The following is an 18,837-nucleotide window of genomic DNA, read 5'->3' as shown; positions in this document are numbered from 1 at the left end:
TGTTAGAAATGATGCGCAAGTCTGACTCTCAGCTTCCTCGCAGGAACACCGAAGTTGTTTATAACGATGTCCATAATATACATAACAATGACATTCTCTGATCTGTCAGGGGACTATCGCTATCAACCCTAAGTATCACGATGTTATTAAGATAAAAGTTCTATATAAATACGAAGAGGTGGTGGTTTATTTAATACTCATAGCTCACACCTACCTTATCCCCAAGAATCAAAATTCAGGCAAAGATACACTGAACCTATAAGCAGTCTTATACTGTTCCTAGCAGTTCTCTAGAGGTAACAATTATAGCTTTATTAGTTTTCTATTGCTGATGTAACAGATCACCACTAGCTTGGCGGCTTAAACAATACAGATTTATTATCTCATACTTCTGTAAGTCAGAAGTCAGAGACAGGTTTCACCAGGCTAAAATCAACATGTCGGCAGGGCTGCACTGCTGCTGGTAGCTCTAGGGGACAATGTTCCCTTGCCTTTTCCAGCTGCTAGAGTCCACTTGCAATCCTTGGCTCCTAGCCACCTTCCTCCATCTTCAAAGCCAGTAACAGTGGGTGAAGCCCTTCTCGAAATGCCATTTCTCCGGTTCTCTCTTCTGCCCACCCAGATAATCCAGGATCATCTTCCCATCTCAAGGTCAGTTGATTAGCAACCTTACTTGCTTCTGTACCCTTAACTCCCTTTTGCCATGTGACGCATTCACAGGTGTGGGCATGAAGACTGGTCAGCTTGGAGGGCCACTGCTTTGCTGACCACAGGAGCTAACACTTATTAAACATTTTACTATATGCCAGATAGATACTTTGCAATAAGTAACAATGATCAATAATGAAAAAAAGTTAAGTCAATATATGCAGAACTCTGGCTGAAGAACTATTTTTTAAAAAAGAAACTACCTGTAATATTGAGCTTCTCAGTTACACATATTTATCTCTTTGGACTAGAATTAACATTGGCATTAGGCAGAGCCAACTGGGAATTTTTAGTCCCACTTTTTTGGTGATAGTCTCAGGGTATTCTACAACATTCCAGGTCTCTGGTTATCTGCAAACACAATTACCTGTATATCCTATTTGGTACAGCTAAAGTGCTCTTTGGTGTCCTAGTAATACAGTATGATAGAAAAATGCTTCTGAGCAATAATTAAGTCTGCTAAAATTATCTGAAACTTTGCTGGTTGAAGATATTTGGAAACCTGGATAATTTGACCAGTCTTTTAAATTCTCTAACGATTTAATATAATTAACCAATGTCAAATTAGAGATCTTAGAGAATAAGATAAATATTGCTTTTTCACTTGCAGTTCCAAAGATTCATGAATTTCTCCAGTTTCTACATTTTACTTGGGAAGCTTAATAACAGTGATCCATTTACATGGTCATGGCTAAAAGCCCTTTGATCTAAAAGTTGCCTGATCTTTACATACCTTTAGGTTTTGAAGAGGACACCTTTATTTCAAAAAACCTCAAAGTTATAATTTCAAATGATCCTTTCTATATTTTCAATTACTAAATTGAATTCAGTAATTTGGTCTCCATGTATTCTAAAAGAGAATTCCATTGAATTAAAATCCTTTTAGAAACAAACGACTAGAGGTATACTTCTCATGGCTGCTAGTATGTTAAAAATAATGTCTAATCCATGTTTCAACTTTATTAAAAAAGGTTACTCTGAATGTAGCCTTTTAATATAAGTAAGCGTATGATTGAACAGATAGGAAGCAACCTCCATAAGTCTAGGATTCTACTAACTTCATGTATGGCCAAAACTAGAGAATCATCTACTAACTTGATGATTTTCAAGTTTCATTTAATCGAGTCCTTTAAAAAAACTTTTTTTAATTAATTAATTAATTTTTGGCTGCCCTGAGTCTTTGTTGCTGCACACGGGCTTTCCCTAGTTGTGGTGAGCGGGGGCTACTGTTCGTTGTGGTGCCCGGGCTTCTCATTGCGGTGGCTTCTCTTGTTGCGGAGCACAGGCTCTAGGCGCGTGTGCTCAGTAGTTGTGGTGCATGGACTTAGTTGCTCCACGGCATGTGGGATCTTCCAGGACCAGGGCTTGAACCCATGTTCCCTGCATTGGCAGGTGGATTCTTAACCACTGTGCCACCAGGGAAGTCCCCCCTCAATTTTTTTTTAACATCCTGGAACCCAATTTCTGGTAGACGTTTGGACTGGGTCTGGTAATAACCGGAGACAAATTAATATACGAAATAAGCCTAAAAAGTCCATGAAAGAGGAAAAATTTGAAATGCAATAGTTTGATCTATAGCCTTACTGTCCATTCGTATTCCATATAAACACTGGTAGGTAATTTACACTTAGAAAATGCCACCAAACCTGCAGAAAGTATTAAATTTTACTATAGATTCTACCTTTATTAAATATAAGTACACCAAATATAAATGTTAAATGGGTAACTTTTAATCAAGCAATACCAACTAAATATTGAATGCTCTAAACATTGTAAACATCTGAAGAAGAAAATGCACATTTGTTCATCTTACTACTAGTAAAACTGCAACTTTAAACAGTATGTTACTTTTAAAAGTAAGCAATTAAAGAAATTTGTTAACAGATAAAGCATAAAATTAGGTCTTGAAAAGTGTTCCAATTTACACTCTAACCTAATATAACAGAACTTATTACAAAATGAACATAACATGGTGACCATTTAAATTTAAGTACTTTACCAAAGTTCACTCTTCCTAGTGAAAGCAGGGAAAATACATCTAAATGTTTAATACTAAAGTCACAAAAATGCATTAAATGTATCACAACAGTAATTTAATCATTTTGGAAACTTAAAAATATACATATTCCAAAATGTACACCTGTAGACTCAGTGTATTTGCTATCCTATGGTCCAATATAAGAGTCTTAAGACAACTGAAAAGTGGAACTAAGAACTTCAGGTAAATTATATTTTTCATGTATGAAATAATAATAAACCTTTTCTTGGTCAATATTTAAAAAACTGATTTAACACAGAGTTTTAAAAATGACACCATTTCTGTTTCTGATCCAAAACATACTGCTTTAAGTCTCTAAGTAACAAGTTTGAAATACAAAGTTTATAAACATTAAAAATTATCTTTTAATTATATATAGAGAGATCTTTATATTGTAGAAACAACAGTTGCTAGATTTTAAGAGAGGGCTATATAAAGTAGAATATTATAAACAGCTAAACCCATTTACCAAGCCTATTTAATTGCATAATTTTGCTGTTACCACAATTTTTCCCTAAGTGCGGTAGAACATTCTCTGCAGGAGGGAACTCATGCTTTCCAAAGAAATTCTATAGGTGAAGAAAAGAAGGAAGAAATCAACAATAAAATGTGCTAAATCTAAAATTCCAGAAAAGTATATAGTTATCAGTACATTCTACTACTAAACCAACCATTGTAATTAAACCGATTTATATATAAACAAACATCATATATACTTATTTACCATTAAGTTCTACCCCTTGACTAAGCGTAACACTAAACTCAGTAAATACTCAGAAGTGGAACTGTTGGATCATGTGATAATTGTAGTTTAATATTTTGAGGAAGTGTCATACCATTTTCCACAGTGGCTGCACTATTTTACATTCCCATCAGCAATGCACAAAGTTCCCAATTTCTCCACATCCTCACCAACATTTATTATTTTCTGTTTTTTTGCGGGGATACCAGCCATCCTAATGGGTATGAAGTGGGTATCCCATTGGGGTTTTTTTGTTTTTTTTTTTAATAAATTTATTTTTGGCTGTGTTGGGTCTTCGTTGTCACGTGTGGGCTTTCTCTAGTTGCGGCGAGCAGGGGCTACTCTTCGTTGCGGTGCGCGGGTTTCTCATTGCAGTGGCTTCTCTTGTTGCGAGGCACGCAGGCTTCAGTAGTTGTGGCATGTGGGCTCAGTAGTTGTGGCTCGCAGGCTCTAGAGCGCAGACTGAGTAGTTGTGGCGTACAGGCCTAGTTCCTCCACAGCATGTGGGATCTTCCCGGACCTGGGCTCGAACCCATGTCCCCTGCATTGGCAGGCGGATTTTCAACCACTGCGCCACCAGGGAAGTCCCCCCCATTGTGGTTCTGATTGCATTTCCTTAGTGACTAGTGATAATGCGCCTATTTTCATGTGCTTATTGGCCATTTGCATATCTTCTTTGGAGAAATGTCTATTCAAATCCTTTGTCCATTTTTAAATTGGGCTTTCGTTGTTGAGTTGTAGGTATTCTTTATATATCTGTACAGATAAGATATATAGATAGGTAGATACAGATACGTGATAGATATATAGCTATATTCTTAATATCCTTATCAGATAATATGGTTTACAAATATTTCCTCTTTTTCTGTGGGTTGCCTTTTCACTGCTGATAATGTCCTTTAATGCACAAAAGTTTTAAATTTTGATGAAGTTTAATTTATCTATCTTTTCTTTTGTTGTCTGTTTTTGGTGTCATATCCAAGAAATCAATGCCAAATCCAATGTTGTGAAGTTTTTCCTGTGTTTTCTTCTAAGAGTTTTACAGTTTTAGGTCTTACGTTTAGGTAATTTGATCCATTTTGAGTTAGTTTTTGTATACAGTGTAAGGCAGGAGTCCCCAATCTTTCTGGCACCAGGGATTGGTTTCATGGAAGACAGTTTTCCCACGGGGGTGGGGTGGGGGAGGGAGTGGGATGGTTTAGGCGGTAATGTGAGTGATGGTTTAGGGAGTAATGCAAGCAATGGGGAGCAGCAGACGAAGTTCTACTAAGCTAGCAAGAGGCTCACCTCCTGCTGTGCGGCCTGGCTCCTAACAGGCCATGGACCGATACTGGTCCCCGGGGGTTGGGGAACCCTGGTGTAAGATAAGGGTCCAACTCTACCCCAGAGATTACAACTATATTTATCATAGTCTGATATCAACTGGTATGTGTAGAAAAGAATTAACATAGCAGGCCTGAGATGACAGTCATCCGTAGAAAGCCCTGCTTGCAAGGCTGGCCCTGGTGTCTAGGAACTTAGTTCCCACCAATCCTAGTAGTGACAAGAGTGGCTCACTGTGCCAAAACTGTAGAAACAATGTAGTTTGTGCTGAACAGCTGCTTTCCTTCTGAGAGTCTGGAACCTTTGGTACATGCTAGATGTTGGGTATCTATGTGCCCAGCCTCCAACAAAAATATTAGAAACTGAATCTCTAATGAGGGTAGACAACATTTCTTATGAGTTGTCATAACTCATTACTTGAGGAAACAAGCAGGTCTTATGTGACTCTACTCGGGGGAGGACTCTTCGAAGCTGGTGCCTGGTTTCCTCCAGACATCACCCTATGTGCCTCTTCCCTTTGCTGGTTTTGCTCTGTATCCTTTCATTGCCATAAGTCATAGCCATGAGTACAACTATATACTGAGTCATGTGAGTTCTCCTAATGAATCACTAAGCCTAGGGGGTGGTCAATTTATATGCTACTATTGTCATACATGTTAATTATATTAGACCCTATAAAATACCATTATTCTTGTTTTATACAGTATTAGTTGATATAAACATTTTGATCTTCAGTACATCTGCATCTCTGACCTTTCATCTAAAATCACTTTGCTTCTTCCTAGAAAACACTGTTCAGTATTTTCTTTAATACAATGGGTCTTCTAAGTAACAAATTATCTTAGTTTTTAATTGGGTAAAAATGTATTTATTTCATTTATTCTTGAAGGCTCTTTTCCTGAGTATAGAATCCTAGTTGGTAGAATTATTTGGTGGCTTCTGTTGAGAATCAGATGTCAGTTTAATTGTTGCACTCTTAACGTAATTTTTTTTCCCTCTAGCTGCTTTATAGATTTTCTTTTTGCTTTGAGTTTTCAAGAAGTTTTTTTGTGTGTGTGTGTGCGCATGTATTGCCTTTTATTTCTCTTGTGTATCCCTTATTCATAAAGCTTTGGGGCTCAATACATGGTTTTGATTGACTTTCAGCAGCTTTGCATGGTGGTCACAAGGACCATATTCAGGCAGTTTTTCTGATGCACTGAAGTCTTACTTTCCCTGCTTGGGATTTGAAAGGGCTTTACTACATTTCTGGCTTAATTTTTTTCATCATTAAAAATTTTTTTTCAAATATTGTATCTGACCAATTTTCTCCCTCTTCTTTTTTTGGTTAAAACTCCAGTCGCACAAATAATTAGGCTTTCTTGGTACGTCTTTATGTTTCTTGCATTCTCTTTTGTGTTTTCCATCCTTTTACCTCTGTGTGTCATTCTATAATTTTTCTGACCTTTCTAATTCTCTAATGTGTCTAATATGCTGTAGAACCTATTAACTGAGTTATTCATTTAAGTAATTCTATTTTTTATTAATGGAATTTCTATTTTAAAAATATTTCCAGTTCTATACTAGAATTCTCAAGCCTGTCTTTTGCCTCCTTGAGCATAATACATCTGAATTAATTAGCTTTTGCTGTGTAACAAATCACCTTCAAAACTTAGTAGCTTGAAACAATGACCACCTACTATTTAGCCTCTAGTTCTGCCAGTTAGCAATGGGCTGGACTCATTTTGGTGATTTGTCTTATCTTGGTTGGGCTCACTCATGCATCTGTGGGCAGCTGCCAGGTTGGGTATGTTATCTGCTGATCTATGCTAGATTCTGTCCCATATTTAAGGGCAGCTGGCTGTAGGCTGGAATGTCTTAGCTATCCTCCATGTACAGTTGGTCCTCCATATCTGTGAGTTCTGCATCTGCAGATTCAACCAACCTTGGATTGAAAATATTTGAAAAAAAAAAATTCCAAAAGGCAAAACTTGAATTTGCTGTGTTCTGGCAACTGTTTACAGCATTTATATTGTATTTACAACTATACACATAGTATTTACAATTGTATTAGGTATTACAAATAACCTAGAGATGATCTGAAGTATACGGGAGGATGTGTGTGGGTTATATGCAAATACTAAGCCATACTACGTAAGATATTTGGGCAACCTCAAATTTTGGTACCCGCAGTGGGTGGGTGTGGGGGGAGGTCCTGAAACCAATCCCCCACGGATGCTGAGGGGTGACTGTAGCCTCTTATCCTCTAGCAGGCACCCTGGGTGTCTCCATGTGGCTGCAGCAAATTTCCGAGAGAGCAGAATGATCAAGGGCTCTTGAGGACCAGGCTTGGGAATGGCATAACTTGTCAAAGCAAGTGTAAAGGTCAGCCCAGATTCAGGGGGTGGGAAAACAGACTCCACTTCTTGATCAGAGGAGCTTCCAAGTCACACTGCAAAGGGGCATGGTTATAGGGAAAGGAATAATTGTGGCTGTTTTTGCAAACAATCTATCACATACAAGTATGGTTTTTAAAAGTGTGTCTGGGGGATTCCCTGGTGGCACAGTTTAAGAATCCGCCTGCCAATGCAGGGGACACGAGTTCGAGCCCTGGTCCGGGATCCCACGTGCTATGGAGCAACTAAGCCCGTGTGCTACAGCTACTGAAGCCCGTGCGCCTAGAGCCCGTGCGCCACAATGAGAAGCCACCGCAATGAGAAGCCTGCGCACCGCGACAAAAGAAAGCCCACGCGCAGCAACGAAGACCCAACATGGCCAAAACTAAGTAAATAAAATAATTAAATTTATTAAAAATAAAAGTTTGATAACTCAATTAGCTGGAGTCCCTGTGGGTAATTTCTATTACCTGGTGTTCATGCTAGTTTTCATTCATGTGGTCTCATTTCATTTATGATTAGTTATTTTTGATTGTATACTCTTATTTACAAAATTATTAGTATATGCAAAAATTTTGGTAGAAACAATTTGAGGCCTAAAATGATACTACCTTCTTCCAGAGGATTCTTACCTTCATTTCTTCTAGGTGCATGGCAGAGCTAGTAACCCCAGATCATCTCAATCTGACTTAGGTTCTGAAGCTGAGTTACAGCCCCTCAGAGGAACTATCTACTTCTGGTTCAAAGTTACTCCTGGAGTGGAGTAACCCACTGGTGTCCCAACTCTACTGCTGAGGCCCCACCCCCCTGGCTTCAGTGCTATCAGAAGGGTCCCTTTAAACTCCTAGCTGCCCCACATGCAAACAGTATTGGGGGAAAGTGGTCCCAAACAATGGGCATATTTCCCTGAGACTAATCTTCTCTTATACTGGCCAGATAATTTATCGTATCTTGACAGTTCTCCAGTACCTTCAAGCAGATGTCTATATATTTATTCAGCTTTTCTAACGGTTCTCCATGGAAAGTTGGCTTTACTCACCTGGACAGCTATAACTAGAAACAAATCCCCAACCACTATTTTATAAACAGGGATTCTATGTTTGTGTGTGGTAATTTAAAAATACATACACAAATTCTTTGATACACCTTTCTTCAAAAGCGTGGGCTGCACGTAGTGACTTGCATCTGATGGAATGTGGTAGAAACGACAGAGTGTGACTCCTGAAGTTAGGTCACAGAAAATACTGCAGCTTCCATCTTGCTCTCTCTCTCTCTCTGATGGCTCTTACTCTGAAGAAGCCAGGTGTCATGTTGTAAAGACACTCAAGCAGCCCTACGGCAAGGCCCATGTGGTGAGAAACAGAGGCCTCCCGCCAACAGCCATGGGAATGAGCCGTCTTACAAACAGGTCTTCCAGTCCCAATCAAGCCTCCTGATGACCACAGCCCAGGCCAACATCTTGACTGCAACATCACGAGAATTGCTAAACTAAAACCACCCAGCTATGCCATACCTGAATCCTGACCTGTGAACTCTGAGATGATAAATGTTGCTTAAGCCAAACAATTTTGGGGTAATTTAACATTACCCCAAATAGTTTTGCATTAATAGTTTACAAATACAGTATGCTTGTTTTTAGCTTCTATGTTACTTTATTATTTTCAATATAATATTTTTATTTGAAAAGAAAATGGAATCCATAGCTTAAAATGTTTACTATTTAAATATGAAAGGTATGACTGACTTACCTCTTATTGCTTCTTTTCTACCTAACGGGAAGCAGAGTTTTCCAAAACAGAGGAAGTCATTCTCACAATAGCATTAACAGACAGGCCACTGAGAGAGCCTTTATGATGCATTCTAACCTCCTGAAGAGCGTTTATAATGTGATCTCTGTGCCAAAGGAAGACACGCATGAGCATCTGCCCTCTCCAAAGCAGCACATTCTAGATATGGCTACGGTACTGAAAGGAGCGGTAGTTTACTCACAACTTATAAAACCACTTAAAGTGCAATTGTAGTCACTACCTGCCAACTTTCGGATGTAGTTCAGCCAGTCTCTCCACGATCTTGGTAAAGCTACGCAGGTTCGATGTATTTGGAGGTACAAATTGAATAGGTGCATCAGGTAGTAATTTAGTGGATCCAATCTGTTTACAATTCTTCTTGACACCCTAAATAAACATTTTTAAAGTTTTATTTAAGTCAGTAACGATTACATAGAAATAATCCAGCTTATTCTAAATTTAAAAATTACAAATAGTAAAATCAAAATTCCTAAGATATTTACGTTGATTTGGGATTAGTTTTTCTACCAAGTAATTTTACTTGAGATGTATTCAGGGCCATTTATTTAAAAAATGCCAAATACATGATGAAGTATAATATATGGGCTATGTCGAAATTAGCTTTTCTCAAACAGGATTCTCATCTGATCCACAGAACACAAAAAATGATGTTAACTATTTTCTCAATTTTCCCTAAGATAGGACATAACTATTCCATTCTAGGTGCGTAGGAGAGAGAGTCATTTGCTATATACAATGGATATCTTAGGCTTAGGACATGAAGGCTGAATTCTCTTACCCAACCTGACAGAGAAAGGCTGGTCTACATAGTAATTATATGTACATATTTATATCGTATATTCTATATCTTATTTACTAAATGTTCAATGTACACAAACTATATGCCCAGAACATGCTGGAGTGGGGGGGGGGGTGGGGAAACTAGTGCTATAAAAAAGAACTTATGTATCTTATAATTCAACTGAAGAGACAAAATTAAAATGATCAATTAATTACTATCAGCCATGCAAGTAGGATATAAATTATATGAAACCACTGTACATCCCATACAAGTTCAACAAAGGAGGAGCGGATACGTTCAAACCTAGATGAAACGTCAGGGTAAGATATACAAAATATTAGATCTGTCACATCAGAATAGTACATATTTTACTTATTTGCTTATTGCCTTATCTCCTTCATTAGATTTAAGCTCTGTAACAGCACAGATTTTTGTCTGTTTTGTTCACTGCCTCTTTCCCAGTGCCTACAATAGTGTACACAGTTGGTATACTGTTTATTGAATAAATAATTTTGGGATACAGTAAGTTTAAATAGTAGTTGGAACCACAGAGAGGATGGGTTTCCCAAGAAAGAGCCAAACTGCTAGTAAATAACAGTAGCTACTATTTACGGAGTACATTCTCCATGACAGGCACTGTTCCAAAGCATTTTCTGAATTAAACTCATTTAAAGCTCACAACATTTGTGAGGCAGGAACACTTACCCCCATTTTATGTTTTATTCTTTTTAAATGACTATTTATTTTATTTATTTATGGCTGCATTGGGTCTTCGTTGCTGCATGTGGGCTTTCTCTAGTTGCAGCGAGCGGGGGCTACTCTTCGTTGCGGAGCATAGGCTTCTCATTGTGGTGGCTTCCCTTGTTGCAGAGCACGGGCTCTAGGAGTGCAGGCTTCAGTAGTTGTGGCACTCGGGCTCAGTAGTTGTGGTGCACGGGCTTCGTTGCTCCATGGCATGAGGGATCCTCCTGGATCAAGGCTCGAACCTGTGTCCCCTGCATTGGCAGGCAGGTTCTTAACCACTGTGCCACCAGGGAAGTGCCTATCCCCATTTTAAAATAAGGAAGCTCAGACACAGAGGGCAGTAACTCGCCCAGCCCATGAGTAGGTAGCAAAGCCAGGTTATGAATCTGTTGTTCTTAATCATCACTACCTCTTATTATAGACGATAAATATTTTCTAAATGAATGAACATAATGAAAAAATGTTGAGAATCTGAGAAGAAAGGTGACAATAAACTGCTAGAAAAGTAAGAGTATAGTTTAACAAAGACAGCAGTAAGAGCTGCCCTGTCCACACACTCTAAGACAACATACTCCTACCCTAGCCCACGGTGCCCTATTTATTTATGACACATAACCTTCCCTCTACCAACTCCATGACCTGCTTCCTCAGCTAACAAGACCAAGAGTGGTGTTACCTGAACTCATGAACACCAAAATCATGCGCTGGATCAGACTCCCTGTCTAAAGAATGTGGAATTGGAACAGAGCAAACGAGTTAGTCAAATGATGACAGGAGCTTGAACTGAAAAGTACTGTAGAGTTAGAGTTAAGCAAAATAAAGCCTAATGGAGGAAGAGAGAAGTCACGAGCTGACAGAGAAAGCCAGTGTGCAGAGAGAAACAGGAGGATGGAGCTTACAGGCATGCAGAGGCAAGAAACCAGGGGCACTACCTGAGAGAGGCAGGGAGGAGCCATAGCTCCCAAATTTCCAGCTCAAGCGCCCGTAGCCTGACTGCCTGTTTCCTTCCTTCCTATTGTGGACTGAGGTTATGCACCAAAAAACCCATCCTAAACACGAAGTGTCACTGAGATGAAAGGAAAAGAGATGAAAGGAAAAGAGTTGAAAGAAAGGAATGACCGGCACCAAATAGGCTAAGTGGTCAAAAAGAAGGTAGATAGGGCGAAAGACCAATAAAAATGTCATTAGTGACTATAAAAAGAGCACTGTAAGTAAAATTTTAGAGACTGGGGTCAGATTATTAGGATGAAGAAGAGAAACAATCAAAGAAACCCAGACATTGGGTATAAACTACCTGGTTGGGAAGTTTGGCAGGGAAAACACAGAACAAATAAGGACGGTAACTTCAAAAGAATGAAAAGTCAAGTGAAAATGTGGTTCGGATTAAGAAGAGTTGTGCATAACTGTGAGTGGAGAAAGGTCTGTGAGTACAGAAATGGCACTAATGGTACAGAAAAATAATGGGATAACTCCAGGAATTAGGAAAGGATAGGGTAAAGGACATAGGGAAAAGAGATCCCTTTATCTTATTGTTATGGAAAAAACCAAAATTCAGTTATTCAACAAATATTTATTCTTTCATCCATTTATTACAAAGGAATTTTCTCTGATCTGTAGAGTCAAACTAATTCCAGTAAAAATCCAAGGACTTTTCTAATAGATAGTGACAAGCAGAATTATGACATTTATACAGAAAGGCAAAGAGACTAGAAGAGCCAAAATAAATTTTGAAAAAGAATGAAGTTGGACTTACTATTTCAAGACTTACTATAAAGCCATTATGATCAAGATAGTGTAGTACTGGTGGAAAGTTTAAGAGATAGAAGAGAACAGAGAGTCTAGAAATAGATCCACACAAATATGGTCAATTTTTTTGACAAAAGCACAAAGATAATTCAGTGGAGACAGGATAGGCTTTTCAACAATGATGCTGGAACAATTCCATACACAACACAAAAACACAACCAAAAAACCAAAACCACCTCAATTCATATCCCACACATTATAAAATTAACTCAAAAGCTTTGTGACAATGGGTTATGCAAAGATTTCTTAGATACAACATTAAAAACACAAGTTAAGGGACTTCCCTGGTGGTGTGGTGGTTAAGAATCCGCCTGACAATGCCGGGGACATGGGTTTGATCCCTGGTCCAGGAAGATCCCACATGCTGCAGAACAACTAAGCCCGTGTGCCACAACTACTGAACATGTGCTCTAGAGCCCGGGAGCCACGACTACTGAGCCTGTGAGCCACAACTACTGAAGCCTGTGCACTGCAATTACCAAGCTCATGTGCTGCAGCTACTGAAGCCCATGCGCTCTAGGGTCCTCATGCCGCAACTACTGAGCCAGCATGCTGCAACTACTGCAGCCCGCGCACCTAGAGCCCGTGCTCCACAACGAGAAGCCACCGCAACGAGAAGCCCACGCACTGCAACAAAAAGTAGCCCCCACTCGCCACAACTAGAGAAAGCCCGTGTGCAGCAACGAAGACCCAACACAGCCAAAAAACCCACAAAAAAACAAACAAAAAACCCCCCACAAGTTAAAAAAAAAAACAGCGACAAACTGCAATTGGTTAAAAATTAAAACTCCTGCTCTGAGAATGACACTATTAAAAGAATGCAAAGACAAAGTACAGGCTGGGAAAACGTATTTGCAAAGTACATACGTATCTGATAAATGACTTATATTCAGAATATTAAAAAACTCACAGAACTCAGTAAGAAAATGCATAAAGCTAAGTGAAAGAAGCCAGACTAATAAGGCTATATAATATTCTACTCACAGGAGATTCTGGAAAAGGTAAAATTATAAGAACAGAAAACAGAGCAGAGCACAAGAGAATGTTTTGGGAAGATGGAACTGTTCTATACCTTGATTGTGATGATGGTTACATGCCTGTGGCATATGTCTAAACTCACAGACAGCAAAAAGAGCGAACTTTACTATATGTAAATTTTAAAAAATCTATGGAATGCCTATAGGATGCCAGGCATTTTGCTGCGCAGTGGAGAGACAAGAGTGAATAAGTCAACTTTATCACCTTCCATGTGGCGTTTAAAACCTCAATGTGGTAAAGATGAGAGCATGCATAATAAAATGACTATATTTTATGGTTTAAATAATTATGAGATGAGGTTAGCTGTGAAAAAAAGAATGATGAAAGTGTTAAGTAGCTACTTACAGAGTAACACTATCCAAGAATAAAGAGATACAAAGACTGAAAAGCATTGGCAGAGAGCCTAGTTACAGAGAAACGCTGTCTCTGCGGCTAGGCCTGTAAAGATCTGTGCTTCCTCCAGGGACAACTGGGGTTGTACAAGAGCAGGCTAGGGCGGATCCAATGTTAGGCACAATTCAGACTAATGTCCTTATTCCCACTTCAAGACTGCTGTCCTGGAGTTACCTGTCCTTCAAAGCTACTTATCGCAGTATAGTGTATATATGAAGACCATTTAAGGGCTTGATCAAGAAAACTAACCTTTTGGTCAAAAGCGAAAAACTCACTGTCTTGCTCAGATCCCAGCTGCTGCCTCGGCCTAGTTCTAGGCAATCTAGAAACAGAGGAGGTTGAGTTGACTTCTTTGCTGATGTTTTTCTCCAAATTACTGAAACTAACTTTATTTCCATTTTTGGACGAAAGTGGTGATGTATATTCTCCAGGAGTTTTGACAAGCCGCACATTTACTGATTTCCCATTTATTTCTGTACCATTCATTTCCTTCACAGCCAGCTTCGCATCATTGTTTTTTTTTAAAGCAAGAGATGCATATCTAAAATATAAAAGCAGAAAACCAAAAGGTTCTTTGTTAATGACTTTAAATGGCCTCAAACTTCATTGTGTAACTACTGGCTAGCATATACCTTTTATAAGAATAACTGCTCTTAAAAATAAGTTACTATACTTACCTTGGGATCAGGAAGAATATTAAGATAACTAAATACAAAAAATTAAAGATGGGAAATAAAAGGTAGTTAGTATTTCTTCTGAATTATCACCTGTTAATTTTATATTAAAATGTAATGTAGGGCTTCCCTGGTGGCGCAATGGTTGGGAGTCCGCCTGCCAATGCAGGGGACGCGGGTTCGTGGCCCGGTCTGGGAAGATCCCACGTGCCGCGGAGTGGCTGGGCCCGTGAGCCATGGCCGCTGGGCCTGTGCGTCCGGAGCCTGTGCTCTGCAACTGGAGAGGCCACAACAGTGAGAGGCCCGCGTACCCAAAAAAAAAAAAAAGTGTAACATTTGCAAAGCTGATATATGACACAGTTGCACAGATTAGTGTTCTCGGGACAACTGGTTATCCATACCAAAAAATTAAAATTAATCCCTATACACAAACATAACCTCCGGATACAGAGAAGGCATAAAGGTGAAAGGCAAAATTTAAAAACATTTAGCAGAACACAGAAGAGAATGTCCTTATGGCCTTGTAGTGAAAAAATATGCAGTCCAAACAGAGTTGGAAAATCTAACCAGAATTTTAGCCATAAAATTGAGAGAGCTGGGCAAGAGCCATCCTTCTGGAAGTGCCAGCTCCAGACAGTGTCAATGGAAGGATATAGGCCAAGTCTGATGAGCAGTTGCCTCCAGAAGATGGGACTATGGATCAATTTTTATAACCTCCTTACACTTTTGTATTTAACTGTACTTCCTAAATTTCCACACAGAATGTATAATACTTCAAAGTAATAAAGAACCATAAAGTTTCTTTTTTTCCAAAGGATTCAACAAGACACTAAAAGAATCTTTCACATCAGGTAATACTCCTAGGAGTACAACACTACTTTAATATAACAAAATATATTAACAACATATTAATTAATAGGTCCAAGAAAAGCATATGATCTTAAGTGAATCCATTTAAGACAAAATTAAACACTTATTTTTAATAAATTTCAACCCAACTACAAATAGGATCCTTTTTTAATTTATAAAGATTTTCATATCTGAAATAAAGAGCTATCATTTTTTGTGATAAAATAGTAAAGGTATTTCCATTAAGCTATCACCATTCTTATTTGATACTTTTGAATGTTCTGATGTCACAAAACAGGAGGTTAACAACACACATACCGGAAATGACTATATGTAGATGATATAACCATCTACCGAAAAAATAAAAAAGGATCAACTAAAAAGTAATTAAAATAAAAAATAATAAAATTAAATATAATTTTCTGAGTACCTACTATATGGCAGCCTTTATTTCTACTGGTTTACTTATGTATCTCATAATAGTTCCACAGTAATGCTATGTAGGTACTATTATTATCCTCACTTTATAGATGAAGAGCCTCAGATACAGAAAGGTTAAGTAACTTGCCCAAATGTATTCATCACGTTACTGACGAAGCTGAGACATGAACCCAAGACACTTGCTGTAGAGCCCATTCTCTTAACTAATGCACTCGACTGCCCCCATGAAATGGTATGAAACAAGATAACTGCAGAAAAATCAATAACTCTCCTATATCTCATTAGTAACAAGTTAAAAAGTATAATGAAAGAAAGATCTGATTGAGAACAGCACCAATTGATGACTGTAGCTATTTGTCAACGTGTATCCCTCTACTAGGCTGGGAAACCCCCGCGGGAATGGCGCCTGGCTTAATCACCACTGTGGTTCATGTTCAGTACAGAACAGACCTCTGTTAGAACCTAGGGCATACCCAGTAAATGCACATTCACTGAATCTGGGAAACATACCTGTAATTAGGAGAAGAATCATAAATTGAAATGTCAGAAATTTCATATTTCTGGAAATGAGACCTTAAATCAGCCTAAAAGAAGATAAATAAAAGTTTGTGAAAGGTAGAAAAACAATCAAAATATGAACAATTAATAGATTTGAAAGTGAAGCTCAAAAAATAAATCCTGGCATACCTCAGACACTGAAGGGCAGAGCCCACCAACATGTATCAAGTAACCTTTATCTCTTCGTAAGGGTTCAACATTCTTCATTTCTGCTTGAAGATAAACATACAACAGAAGATAATCATTATTTTATCAATATTTTTAAGAGAAAATGTGAAAATTGTTAAGTATTTCATTTTTTATTATCAAAAAGGTTATTATAAAGTTATTAGCAAGTATCAGCACTAGGCTGAAGATTAAGAGCTTGGAGTACAGTGTCAAGATTTCTGGGCTTTAATCATATGTTAAAAACAAAGAGGTTGGACTGATTGATACTTAGTCTCTTGTGACTCAAAGATGGATCAATAAATAGGTAGTCCTGGCTGTCTGATGGAAACTGAGAAGTTTTTCTGTTCACTATGTACCCCATACCTGCGAAGTGCCTGATGAGGGTTTAGAGGAAAAGAACGCCTGAAGGAATACTGATGTTGGACTAGAGTAGGGAGAGAGAATGGTGGGCCTCTATCTACGAACTAAATCTTGGATTTAAGCTTTTAGCAGACAGTTTTCTGAAAGAGAAATGAACATTTTAAACTGATTTACTCTTAAAAAAAAAATGACATCCAAATGGCCGATTTTCTCATTTTTCATATTTAAAAATATGGAATAAAATATTATTTTACAAACAGGAATAAAATATTAAAACAGTGCAATCCCCCAAAATAATACAGAAGAAGATAAGCACTATTTTATAAATGAGCTAGGTTAGGATTTCTTGGTAAATTGTTAAGAACCAACCTAGTGTAAACTTCGGATCCTCTTTGTCTTGTACTATTTGATTTTCTTGTATTCCTGAGAAGTCAGCTCCAGTCACGTTCTCTTTAGCATCAAACCAGTCTTCACTTATTTCTCGGTAATTTGTGGAGTCTGAGAAATTGAACACACTTAGCAAGGAACTATGTACAATGTTTAACCGTGAGAAGTTATCTGAGTGATCTGCTTCCCAGTTTTACTTTAATTAACACTGATTCCTAGCTTATTAAAAGCCTTACTTTTCTGATTTTTAATTATCCTTTATTGAAGAGATTTATCTTTACAGACAGAATAACAATGAACATCTTTAAAAACGGGTTAAGCCGTGCCGCAAGTCTTTATTTCACTAAATAAGGATCTTTCTCTTCTCACTGAGGACAAAACTAAAAAACAAAACAAAAAACCCATACAATTTACAGGGATACAAACTGGACAGAAAAAAGAATTTTCAAAATGGAAAACAAAAACCAGAAGAACAAAAGTCTGTATTATTATTTGGCATTATCAGATATATTAAGTAACCTTAAAGATATCAAGTAGATGTAACAAGAACATACTTAACATTCATAATCTGAATGATGCCATTCAATTAAAAATATTTACTTTAACTTAATAGATGGGCACGAGGGGTATTTTAAATCTTATTATCTGCTTTCTGGCAATGACACAAGACAAACATTTTTATACTGACCTTTATCATCAAGTTTTAGTTGACTAAGGTCTATATCTACGTCACCATTTTTTAAACCATCCTCTTTGGGTGATGTATCTTGTTTAGGATGACTACTGTCAGGTAATAGAGACATCTGAGAATTAAAATAATAAAAACAACAATAATAAATAAGGAGTAACAGTTATTGCACTCTATGTGACAAGTATGCTTCACTGGCATTATTTACCCTCACAACAACAAAGACTATGAGACAAAGTCATTATCGACCCAGTTTATGGGTGAGCAAACTGAATCGAAGTAACCTGTTGCTTTATGTCTGTCACACAATGAGAATTATGATTTGAAACTAGTCTATGTATAGTGACTGTATGCGCTACCACCACCATTATTTAGCAAAGTGTGGCATCCACACACTAGAAGTACCTGAGATGATTTTTGGAGCTGCACATGTAAGTATTTTTCACATTAACATCAACAGTTATATATTTAATGTGTGCTTATATGTACCTTTCATTTATGGGGAGTGATATTTCTTTCTCATACATAATAAGTTACTCTTCACAGATAAATTTTTTAAAAGAGGAGAATAAGTTAAAAAGTACAAATCAAATAACATTACAGGTAACACCTGGCTATGAAAAATTGTGAAGATGGTACATAAGTAGCTGAAATTTAGAAACACTACACTATACAATGCTGGCTTTCATGCATAACTTAATTTAGTAAGGTGGGTATTAAAATGTATTCCTAACAAAGTAGATATTGTTTTAGAGCCAAAATTAAGATTATAAAAATGTTATATCTGCATCTTTTACTTTTAAAAAGATTTATTATTCTGCCCAAATAAGCAGGTTACATCATTGCTACCTTTACAATGATGAAAAAAATAAAATAGTGAAAAAACAAAACCTCTCCAGAACATTATATATCATTAAATGGACAAGTTGTTTAAGCAAACTATGTAAGAAATTTGA

General features: G+C 37.6%; 1 protein-coding gene across 6 annotated transcripts in view; it reads right to left on the bottom strand.

Annotated features, from left to right (window-relative positions):
• Positions 1–361: 361 nt before the first annotated feature.
• Positions 362–18,837, bottom strand: part of RBM44 (RNA binding motif protein 44) — a 42,154-nt gene continuing 23,678 nt past the window's right edge. For 4 of the 6 annotated variants that reach the window (XM_079925069.1, XM_079925068.1, XM_079925073.1 and 1 more), the window contains 8 exons: positions 17,882–17,996; positions 17,176–17,304; positions 16,408–16,490; positions 16,231–16,304; positions 14,006–14,297; positions 9,215–9,360; positions 8,935–9,079; positions 362–3,315 (listed from right to left, as the gene is read on the bottom strand). In XM_079925069.1, coding sequence (XP_079781195.1) covers positions 8,956–9,079; positions 9,215–9,360; positions 14,006–14,297; positions 16,231–16,304; positions 16,408–16,490; positions 17,176–17,304; positions 17,882–17,996 — 963 coding nt within the window. In that variant the 3' untranslated portion in view covers positions 362–3,315; positions 8,935–8,955. The remainder of the gene's footprint in view (positions 3,316–8,934; positions 9,080–9,214; positions 9,361–14,005; positions 14,298–16,230; positions 16,305–16,407; positions 16,491–17,175; positions 17,305–17,881; positions 17,997–18,837) is intronic. The other 2 variants (XM_079925071.1, XM_079925072.1) reach the window with 2 other exon arrangements.

The sequence above is a fragment of the Stenella coeruleoalba genome (assembly GCF_951394435.1).
Source record: "Stenella coeruleoalba genome assembly, chromosome: 6".
NCBI lineage: Eukaryota > Metazoa > Chordata > Mammalia > Artiodactyla > Delphinidae > Stenella > Stenella coeruleoalba.
Note: the sequence above shows the minus strand (reverse complement) of the source record. Positions and strands in the feature narration are given on the sequence as shown.